The 10,971-nt window shown below is 48.3% G+C and overlaps 3 protein-coding genes across 7 annotated transcripts; 2 read left to right on the top strand and 1 right to left on the bottom strand.

Annotated features, from left to right (window-relative positions):
- Positions 1-48: 48 nt before the first annotated feature.
- Positions 49-2,236, bottom strand: LOC1280047 (cysteine desulfurase, mitochondrial). Its single transcript, XM_319845.4, has 3 exons — positions 1,927-2,236; positions 1,676-1,752; positions 49-1,406 (listed from the first exon to the last, which is right to left on the bottom strand). Exons 1-3 carry the CDS (start codon positions 2,021-2,023, stop codon positions 240-242), a joined length of 1,341 nt encoding a protein of 446 aa, XP_319845.3. The 5' UTR covers positions 2,024-2,236; the 3' UTR covers positions 49-239.
- A 1,440-nt stretch (positions 2,237-3,676) lies between these two features.
- LOC1280048 (sorting nexin-21) lies at positions 3,677-5,947 on the top strand. 5 transcript variants are annotated; one of them, XM_061662882.1, is made up of 4 exons: positions 3,681-3,832; positions 3,946-4,118; positions 4,284-4,424; positions 4,669-5,947. In XM_061662882.1, coding segments are annotated over exons 2-4 (990 nt in total). In that variant the 5' UTR covers positions 3,681-3,832; positions 3,946-4,117; the 3' UTR covers positions 5,517-5,947. The 5 variants fall into 5 exon arrangements, with proteins under 5 accessions (XP_061518868.1, XP_001238208.3, XP_061518866.1 ...); XM_061662884.1 differs by having other exon boundaries at positions 3,677-3,832; positions 3,946-4,424; XM_001238207.4 differs by having other exon boundaries at positions 3,680-3,832; positions 3,946-4,382.
- Positions 5,948-6,990: 1,043 nt separating this feature from the next.
- Positions 6,991-10,846, top strand: LOC1280049 (zinc finger protein ZFP2). The gene is made up of 3 exons (XM_061662877.1): positions 6,991-7,350; positions 7,521-7,641; positions 7,724-10,846. Exons 1-3 carry the CDS (start codon positions 7,337-7,339, stop codon positions 9,092-9,094), a joined length of 1,506 nt encoding a protein of 501 aa, XP_061518861.1. The 5' UTR covers positions 6,991-7,336; the 3' UTR covers positions 9,095-10,846.
- The last annotated feature ends 125 nt before the right edge of the window (positions 10,847-10,971 follow it).

Below are 10,971 nucleotides of genomic sequence, written 5' to 3' on the forward strand. Positions count from 1 at the left end.
AAAACTCATGAACCTTAGTATCAATAACAGCAGAATACGACACTGGCCTAGGCGTAACATAAAATATACAGTGTATTTAGTTTTGTTTCACAATAAATTTACAATGTGATTGAAGCTTCAGTGTCCCCATTGTTGAAGGGGGGCGAAAACTATGATAAGAAAACGAACCGTTTCGTTAACGATACAACTGTCGCCCACTCGAGACTTGCACCATTTCCACGATGTACTCTCTATCTCGCTCAATGCTGCGACCACTTGATGCTCTTTATATCGACACCCTCCTGCACCATCTCCCACAGTGGAGACATTTCGCGCAACCGCGTCACATGCTTGATGCACTTCTCCGCCGTATAGTCCACCTCCTCGATCGTCGTGAACCGGCCGATGCCGAAGCGTATCGAGCTGTGGGCCAAATCCTCATCCGTACCGATCGCACGCAACACGTACGAAGGTTCCAGCGAAGCGGACGTACACGCGGACCCGCTGGAAAGGGCAACATCCTTCAGCGCCATCAGTAGCGACTCACCCTCGACGTACGCGAACGACAGATTAATGCAGCCCGGATACGATTGGACCGGATCGCCGTTCCGGATAACCTGCGGCAGCTCCGCAAATATCTTATCCATCAACCGCTTGGACAGAAACTCCATCCACCGATGATCGTAGGCCATCTCGCGGGCCGCTATCTCGCAGGCGGCTCCCAGCCCGACAGCCAACGGTGTCGGCACGGTGCCGCTGCGCAGCCCACGCTCCTGTCCACCGCCGCTCTGGATCGCTTCGACGCGAACGCGCGGCTTGCGCCGCACATACAGCGCACCGATGCCCTTGGGGCCGTAAATTTTGTGCCCCGAGATGGACATCAGATCGATGTTCATCTTGTTCACGTCCAGCGGTATCTTGCCCACAGCTTGTGCGGCGTCGGTGTGGAAAAACACCTTCTTCGCCTTGCACAGGCGCCCGATCTCCGCGATTGGTTGCTTCACGCCAATCTCGTTGTTGACCGTCATGATGGACACGAGTGATGTTTCCGGTGTGATTGCTTTCTCCAGCTCTTCCATGCTGATGAGACCGTTCGATTGAACCGGGAGATAGGTGACGTGAAAGCCTTCTCCCTCCAGCGCACGGCACGAATCCAGCACGCACTTGTGTTCGGTCTGTGTGGTGATGATGTGCTTTTTCTTCACGCCATAGAACCGCCCAATACCCTTCACCGAGATGTTGTTCGATTCTGTGGCGCCGGACGTAAACACGACCTCCTTCGGATCGGCCCCAATAAGGGAAGCGACCTGGGCGCGAGCCTTCTCCACGGCTTCCTCCGTCTCCCAGCCGTACGCGTGCGTTCGCGAGTGGGGATTACCGTAGTAAGCGGTCAAGTACGGCATCATGGCATCAAGGACGCGCGGATCCTGCAGCAAAGAGAAAAGGAGATAAAATAATACACACAATTCGAGCAGCGCGGAAGATGGCATATCTCGTTCACTGGAGTTAATCGTGTGCAAAATCACGTTGTGTAATCCTCGCCATGGTTGACTGATAAGGGACCATTTCGATTAAACCGATGGCAGGCACAACCCTACCATCAAAGTGGTGCAACGTGTCGTCATCGGGTGGATTCTCCTTCCGGGTTTGGTCGGTGATTAGGATGTATTATCTTTCCCCTCTTTCCCCCACTTACCATCGATGTGGTCGCTTGGGCATCCAGGTAGAGGGGCCGGCCATCTAGTACTTCGTCTTTGATGCTGAACTTTTTATCTGTTCGTTGGCAAAAGGAGAAGAAAAGTGTGAAAAATGTATAAGAATGCAACATGAGTGAGTAATTTGCAGCCATGCATCTCATTTACACAACATTGCACATGCAATGGAACCCCCCACCCGAATCCCCTTCTCTTCGTACGGGGGAGCTCCAACGAGAATGATTGATCTTACCGGTGCCGTAATTCCGTGTCGTTCCATGACCCGTACTGCGCAGCAGTTGGATGGTTAGTTTTTTATCAGTAACTAAGCGCGACCAGCGTGACAACATTTTGCAACCGGACAGAACTGCTCCTGGCAAGCAAAGTGGAAACACTCGAAACTGATAAAAATTACAGAAATTACCGAGCCGCGAACTGCCGTGGAGTGGTGTTATTATGTATTTTGTTTTCCGCAATGACTGGTTGACAGCTCTCTCTTGGTGTATCTTGCTTCCTGCTCGCTCGTTGTGCAATTCGCCGCCACTGACAGGGGTTGGATTATCCGTGTAGTACAGCTCGGTTTCTACAAAGCAGCGCGATTGTCGCGGTTTCAATAAACGGAAAAAGGTAAATAAATTTCTTGCAAAAACTAAACGAGCATGATTCGGTTGTTCCTGCAGTATTTGACAACAATCTTAACATGTTAAATAATTTCTTTTTTTGAAAGGTACTCTGGCTCCTCGCTATAATGACGAGCTATACGAGATGTACGTCGACCTCACTGTCGTACAGCGTATCCCAAGCGCCACAGATTAAGCTTAAACGACTGGAAAATAGAATATCCATAGAAAAAAATGAAAGCTCCACAGCTTCATTGGTTTGATCAATAGATGGCGTATTACAACTCATCATTATATTGCTATCCTTTTCTTGCATGGTGTTTCGACAAGTTTCATCTTATCATGACCTATATAATATAGCCTTCTAACTTTCTGAGCAACAATCTATATGATTTGATCGTGTGGTCAGATACGTGGGTATCAACACCAACGACCTTTACTCAAATCTCACTTGCTTCAGTGCTGGTGGTTTTCGTTGGAGTTTAGTATTTAAACAATCGTATCGCCGTTCTAGTTCTAGCGATGCATAACTTCAATGCGAAACCATACAACAGTACAGAGGAAATGAGAAAGCTCTCCTCCAAGCGATGAAGCTCAACTGGTTGGGGTATCCCACCAACAGAGAGCGCCACCAGCTTTTTCGCTATTTTTAGAATGCATGAGTCGTTTGCTGTCTGCTAAACGAAGTCTTTCTATATTCCGTTTATGTAGAGAACTTGAGTCGTTTAGAAGCCGTTTAGTGGTCGTTTAGTGGATTTGTGGCACTTGGGATCAAGCTCGCCAGGCTCCGGTGGGCTGGCCATGATGTACGCATGGAAACGGACGACCCAGCCCGTAAAGTCTTTTTAGGCCGTCCACAAGGACAGAGGAGGCGTGGTAGGCCCAAATTGAGGTGGCAAGATGGCTTGGAGGCGTCCGCCATTAAGGCCGGGATAACGGACTGGAAAACGAAGGCGCGATAGCGGTGAGCGGTTTCGGACACTCCTGAGGCAGGCCAAGACCGCAAAGCGTAGCGCCGGATAAGTAAGTAAGTAACTCTGGCTCCTAGCAGTCCTGCCTTTTTTCCCAGGAATTATTATTTTTTAAAGAATTCAGTACATTTTTCAGCGGAAGAGCCTTATTTTTTTAATTTTACCTTTGAATAAATTAACTCTTTCTTGACTTTACAGTGTACAGATTATTCCCTACACACAGATTACTACCTAGCTGTATACTTAAATGTTCATTATACTAAAATTATACTAAAAAATGCTTGTTCATACATTTGCTTCAAATTCCGCAGTTTCGCTAGCAAAGCTGCTTCATACTTTGCAGAACCTTACAACGTTTAGGACTTGTAGTACGCGATAATCGCATAACTCTGTAGAAACCGTAGAACAGTTGCTTGATGGAGCTACAGCAACAGAGCCGTTCTGTGTTATCAGAAATTAAAAATAAACAAAGGGATTACACAATTTCTAAGCAATATTCCATACAGTAATCGTTTAAATGTTTACAGTTGGTGGTTTCGACAAGTGTCCCCATTTCTTTTACAAATAAGTAAATTAAAAGACATATAACAAGACCCACACAAAGGCGGGTTTCCCTCCCTCCAATCACTCTAATGTCATACGGCACTTTCTTTGTTGTTAATTCAATTTACCCACACACAGGGGAAGCGAAATCACCTTCATCGGTGGTGCATACCCGTGCATCACTTCCTGCTTTCAGTGCCTGCGAGAATAGATTGCTTGTATCAAATTCGATCCCCAGTTCGGACGGAGGTGTAACAGCTGTGATAGTGCTAGGGAAGCTGCAGGAACGGACATACACACATCGGATGCAAGTGGGTGTTGAAGCAAAGCGTTGTCTATAAATGGCCCCGATAGCATAGAGTGCAACGTCCCCTCCCACTGCACCGCAAAGCCATTGTTGTTTATGTTTACGTGTGTGTGATTTTTTCCCTCTCTTCTGCTGTGCCTCTTTGCTGGGAATAAACCATCCATTCCAGTGCATCCCGTGGTCGTGGGGCGTAGAATGGCCATGGAGAACGGGACGGAATCCATCGAGGACGATCTGGATAGCAGCGCGACGGAAGCGTTTGACCAAAGTACGTTGAGCATGAAGCAACAAACCAAGGGCACCGTGCAAGGTACAGCAAAAGCGTTCTTTTCATTCTATTCCAGTTCTACACTCGCACGGTCGCAAGGTTAGAGCAGCACGAACGGGTTGCAGGTGGCTTAGTCATAGCAAATGAAACCGAACCGAACACACCGCTGACTCACCCACTCAAGTGCTTCCCCTATCGTAGCTCTGTTGCTTTATCAGTTTTTAAACGTCTCGCACGACAATGCGACGCACTTACCCTGCTCATACGCGCTTCGTTTCTTTTGCAGACATTTGGCAACGGCCCACTAGACGACCGCTGCCGAATGCTGGCGATGTGGTGCTGTGCTTCGAGATTCCGCTCGCACGCATACTACCCACCGGATCGGCAGCCAGCGATGGACAGCCAGTGTCGGCGGCCGCCGGCAAAAAGTACGTCATATACGAGGTAAACGTGCGGAAGGATGGCCCCGGGCCGGACCCGTACCCGACCAGCGTCGAGCGGCGCTACACCCACTTCCTGAAGCTGTACGAGGGGCTGCGGAAGGATCAGCCCGCCCAGCTGCAGACGGTCTGCTTCCCGAAGAAGGTGCTGATGGGGAACTTTACCGCCGAGCTGATCGGTGAGCGCAGTGCCGCGTTCGAGTGCTTTCTCGACCATATCGTAACCGTGCCTTCGCTGCGTGATTCGCCCCACTTCCTGGAGTTTCTGCAGGGCGACGAGCTGCGCAACGCGTGTCAATTGCTGGACGAGCGGCGCAACGAGCTGGCGGTGCCGCTGCTCGAGAACTGCTTCCGGCTGCTGAACAAAATCTTTCTGGACAAATCGAAGTGTGTGCTGCTGCTGCTGTGCCGGTTGGTGGCTGCCTGCACTACCTCACCGATACCGCACCCGTCCGCGGAACAGTGGGCCGAGCTGGCGCTGCGCCGGTACGAGCACGTGTGCGATACGGAGCTGCTGGTGCTGTACATTCCGCTGCTGCAGACGTGTCTGCATCTCTGGTGGCAGCGGGGCCGCGACCGTACCCTGCTGGAGGAGCGGCTGAGCGAGATGGGCAAGAAGGGTATCAAGGTGAAGGGTGGGCCGACCCTTGCCCAGGCCATACACGCGTTGGATCCGCGGGCGGAGACGATCTAACCCCAACCCAAGCAAGCAAGCAAGCAAGCATACAAACCAACAAAAAGCAATTTTGCAAATGATCATCACAAGTGCATCAAACCTTTACATCACACAAACGATGAGACTAAGCTTTTCCATCTGTTTTTCGTTGTAATTTTATTCGTCCGTCTTAGGTTAAAAACACATTTAGTTGGGGTTGTTTTTTTTTTTAAATTAGTATATTTAATATTTTCATAGTGCAAAACAATGGTGCGCTTTTAACGCTTGTCGGCGTACATTTGAGTGCCGCGAGCGGGCTTTGCATTTTTTTTTTACTTTCGCAATTGTGATCGTGATTGTTGGAGCTATCGTAGAAGAGAGAATTTTTAGAAGGCAAACGTTTAACTATACATTTACTTTTATTTGTCACAGGCTTGGACAATTTTATAAATAAATTATGCGAAGAAGTATCGATGCTGTTTTGAATTACAAACTTATGAGTAAGCTTATAACAGTTTATAATGGGTTTAACTATTTGCGACACTTTTTTACCTTTTTAATTTTTCTCTTTATTTAGAATACTCATCCGATAACAGGGATTCGTAACCAATTTCTGAGGGAGTGGTTTTCTAGGGGTACTTAAGGAAGATATTGTTAATTCACTTCCGAACCCTCCAAAGTCTAGAAATAAAGGACTTCTTTCGAATCCGGTCGATGCTGACTTCTTGGACTGCGTCCGACTCCATACGACTCTGACTTCAACTCCGGACGATTCCGACCAGCTCCGACTCCGGATTCAGACCTGCTCGACATCAGCCGATTCTATCTCTGGACAACTTCGACTCCAGCTCCGGATGACTCCGACTCGAGACGGCTCCCCATGCGCCACAGATTAAGATTAAACGTCTGAAAAATCAAATATCCATAGAAGAAAAAACGAATGCTCCAAAATGCTTCACTGGTTCGCTCAATAGATGGCGTTTTATAACTCATCATCATATTGCTGTGTCCTTTTCTAGCAATGCGTTTCGCCTAGCTTCATCTAATCATGGCCTATATAGCCATCTAACTTACCGAGCAAAAATCTATAAGATCGGTTCGTGTGGTGAGATACACGGGTTTCAACACCATCGGCCATTATTCAAATCTCACTTGCTTCAGTGCTGGTGGTTTCCATTGGAGTTTAGTATTTAAACAATCGTATCGCCGTTCTAGTTCTAGCGATGCATAACTTCAATGCGAAACTATACAATGTTTAATGGAGCTGTGGCACTAGGGTCCGAATGATTCCAGCCGGTCTCGTTAATTTTTGTTTATGCTTTTTACCAATTACACGATGTATAAAATTCTCAAATTTCATTCGTTAAAAGAAAGAAACGAAACAATCTCATCCCTCCAAAACGAACCAATCGAACTTTTAACGAACATTTGTCGATCGTTTAGACATCTGTCGTGCGGTCGTAATAGGTACGCCCAGTGCTGGTCTAACTGACAGGTGCTGCTGTCACAGGGTTTTTTCCAACAAGAAGCAACAAAAACAAACACCTGATAGAATTGTTTTTTCTTCCCCTGTACGTGTGTGTTAATGTGTCGCCGACGACGACGGAGTGCGAGGGGGGAGATAAACATCGGATTTTTCTCCACGGGGACCGTGGCCAGCAGCAACTTCCAGCGTAATTTAGAACTCGAGGCGGCATCGCAACACTAAAGCTGCCAACGAATCCACACACCTCCGAATCTTTCCCTGTGTTTCGTACGGTTCTGTCTCGCTGGGATAGATTTTCACAACTCCACCACACAGCTCATTTTCCGACACCTACCCCCCCTCCGTCCGTGCAGATGTGTTTCTTTAGCAAGCCATGAGTTCAGTACAGTGAGTATACCTATTTTGGGGATAAAAGCGACATGCGAGCGATCTCCGACACCTTGGGTAATTGACTTTCGATCCGATTTATTTCCCCGGTGGCGATCCGATTTCATCCCGCGCGCCCTATCCGTACGGCGAACCGGACTACTCACCATCGCACCTGTGTTGGCGTGCAGTGCAAAAATAGAAAACATTTGCAGGCTCTGTTTGTCCGGCGATGACACTTTGGAGTCTATTTTTGGTGATAGTGGAAGCGATGCGCTTCAGACGATAATCTACGACTGCACATCGATTAGGGTAAGAGTGGGAAAGGTGACGCCGTGAGAAATGCTGGAGTCTCGTGAAATGACCTTTCTTCTTCCTGGCTTTTATTATTCAGATACTACCAAAGCTGGGCCTTCCGTCGGCGATTTGTGGTGAGTGCAAATCGAAGGTCGAAAACTTCCATCAGTTCCGCGAGCGGTGCCTACACAACGATGAGTACCTGCGCACGACGCTACTGCTGGTGGCCGCCGCACACACGCAACCAGACGAAGCGGACGAAGATACGTACGGCGAAGAGAACGACAACGACGACGACGATGAGCAAGAGGAGGAGGAGGAGGAGGACGTGAGCATCAAGCTCGAGCCGGAGGTGCTGCTGGACGAGCAGAGCGATATCGATCCCAAGGAGGCGGACGAAAAGGGCGACGAGGGCGATGAGCGGATGCTCGTCGACCGAAACGACAACAAAATCGAACGGTTCGCGCCGAACGAGCCGGACGGACCGGACGAGTGGGATGAGGCCGGCTCGAACGATCTCGATTCGGTCGGCAACTCGTCGCTGGAATCGTTCCACTTCCCGTACCTGTCGCCCGATCCGGCGGTGTACGGGTCGCTGCTGAAGTGTGAGTACTGCTCGCTGGAGTTTTCCGTGCTCGAGCAGCTGAAGCGCCACATCACCAGCCATAAGGAGGAGCGAATCTTCCAGTGCCACTACTGCCCGAAAACGTTTCACTTTGCGAAGAACCTTAACATGCACGTGGAGTACATCCACTCGAAGGCGAAGTACACGCCGACGCAGGTGGCGAAAATGATTGCCCGCCAGCAGATTCTAGTCCATAGCAGTAGCAGTAACAATAGCAGCGTGAGCCACAGTACGACCGGCGGGTTGAGCCCGCTGTCCTCGCCGCTGCTCGATACGAGCGACTGTCTTAACAATAACACGATCGTGCCGCCGCCAGTCAGCGATGGCGGATGTGGGTTAAGCCTTAACATCAATCTGAACGGAAACACACCACCGTCTGGCACGAACGGTGCAGGACAGTCGTCGGTGCTTGGGCGCAACTTGAAACCGATTCGTTTGCCCTCATCGGCTGAAGGGCGGCGCGGATCGTCCGTCGCGTACGCCGATCGACAGCAACAGCAGCAGCTGCAGCATGAGTGCCACGTGTGCCACAAGAGCTACGGTGAATCGGCCGCCCTGCGGCAGCACATGCTCGCCCACACCGGGGAAAAGCCGTACAAGTGTGATATCTGCTCGAAATCGTTCTACAACGCCAGCACGCTGAAGACGCACCAGCGTATCCATAGCGACCAAAATCCGTACCGGTGCGGCACGTGCACGAAGATGTTCGACAATGCGCGCAGCCTCGAGCTGCACCACCGCACGCATACGGGCGAAAAGCCGTACGCGTGCGACGTGTGTCTGAAGAAGTTTTCCTGCTCGTCCAATCTGAAGCGCCACCGGAAGCTGCACGATCGCGATTAAAAGGAAAAGCGGATGATCGAACATCCGATCGAACGTGCTTGCGTGTCGTTTGCGCAACGCAACAGCACGCAAACAGTCAAGCGAACAGGCCTGATCGAAAGCGCATAGAATTACGAGCTTAATATGAACGTGTGTGTGTGCGTGTGTGTGTACAAGAGCATTACTTCCGGCAGGTTTGTTAGCGGCCGGAATGTACATATTTTTGTTTTTAATTTTTAGGGTGCAATCGCACCCCTTGGTGCTTCCGGTGCAGAGAATCTCAGCATAAAACACAACATTGACTGTGCATTTATATTTACAAAAAGAGGAAAATAACAAAACTTAAACACACACACACACGCACCCATAACCGAAATAACTCCCCAAACCTATATCCCCTTACCCTCCCTAATGTGCACTAATGAGAGAACGATTTGCTTTCTCGAATTTGTTAAAAAAAACCCTGTTAACATTGTTGTTGTGTTGTGAAACGTTCGCCTTTTATAGTAGTGTCCGTCGAAAGGCAGAAGATGCTCGTTTTGCCGTCTCCTTTCCACGGGACGGCTGTCCTATTTTTTGTGTGCTTAAATGTACATAACCAAAGCAAATCCCTTTCCTATAAAAGCAAAAGCTCGTCCCGAAAAAAAAACAAACTCGAAGTGAAGTCAGCAAGCGAAAAATGCAAAAGATAAATCTTCAGCTAGTAAAATACGCCAAAACGAAAGGAAAAACAACGACGCGAAACATATTACAAAAAAACAAGCGAAAATCAAAACCCAAATTTCTAGGTAGATATATGATATACTGTTGCTAAGGCAAGTTGTTAAAATTGAAACCAAAACCCCTGTTATCGAACGAAACCGCGAAACGGAGAAGGAGATGTTAAGCCGAGCTTGATTTTTACCTATATATATTGCCTATACTGTAGGAGGGGAGGGAGAAGCATAACGCTACAGCCAATGAAACTAGTTACTAACAACGTGATAATAGTTCCTGTGCAGCCAAAAACATACAAATAGCGAAACACGAAAAATCAAATGATTAAGTGCCGGCACTAGCAAGCAAAACGATAGGGAACGATAGAGGTGGCCGAAGCGTTTCTTGGTATTTTGAGCTTTTATGTTCATTCGTTTGTGAGTAGGCTTATTAGATGTTTCTTTTTTAGTGCTTAAAACATGTAAAACTGTTTCGTTTGCTGTTTCCTATAGCCATTTACGTATACAAACATACCAACAGCCATCCATCGTATCCGACCAGTGGATCGATCGCATTTTCTAACGGCCATTTAAGCAAGCAAGAACAGCATCAATCGTTTTTGTTGCTGTAGTAGGATCTGAGCAAGAAGCAAGAGAATAGCTCCAGTTAGAAGCTAGGTGCAGCTAAACTATTGTTCTAGTCAATTTGCCGAAACCCGAAAGCGCGCGGATTTTGGGCAGCGAAAACCAAAAGAACTGGTGTGAAGCAAGCAATTAGGGTACAACCCGACGAAGCGAGAGTGCGCGAGGAGGCGGCAGATGAAAGATCTTTGCGAAGCAGCTTAACGTTTTATTAATTGTGATTTTTTATGTTATTATTTAATCTCTTTTAAAAACACTATCGATCCCAGATCCCGATTATCAGTGTCCGGACACCGATATCATGCTGGTCCTGTGTAAAAATGAGCAAACGGATGAAAGCGGGAGAGTAACGATCATTGCACGATCTGTTTGCACTGTGCTAGCGTAATTTGAACGGGCGCTTCTTTAATAAAAACGAAATCGATGGAATGAAACTGAAGAATGCGTGGGAAATCGCGCGATTGCTGATTGAAGCTGATCCGAATGTGTGCAATCAAAACAAACCTGCCAGATGGCACTGAGTTGTGGTGTGGTGTGTTGTAACCTTTCGAAGATGTGGAA

Source organism: Anopheles gambiae, chromosome 3 (genome assembly GCF_943734735.2).
Source record: "Anopheles gambiae chromosome 3, idAnoGambNW_F1_1, whole genome shotgun sequence".
Lineage (NCBI taxonomy): Eukaryota > Metazoa > Arthropoda > Insecta > Diptera > Culicidae > Anopheles > Anopheles gambiae.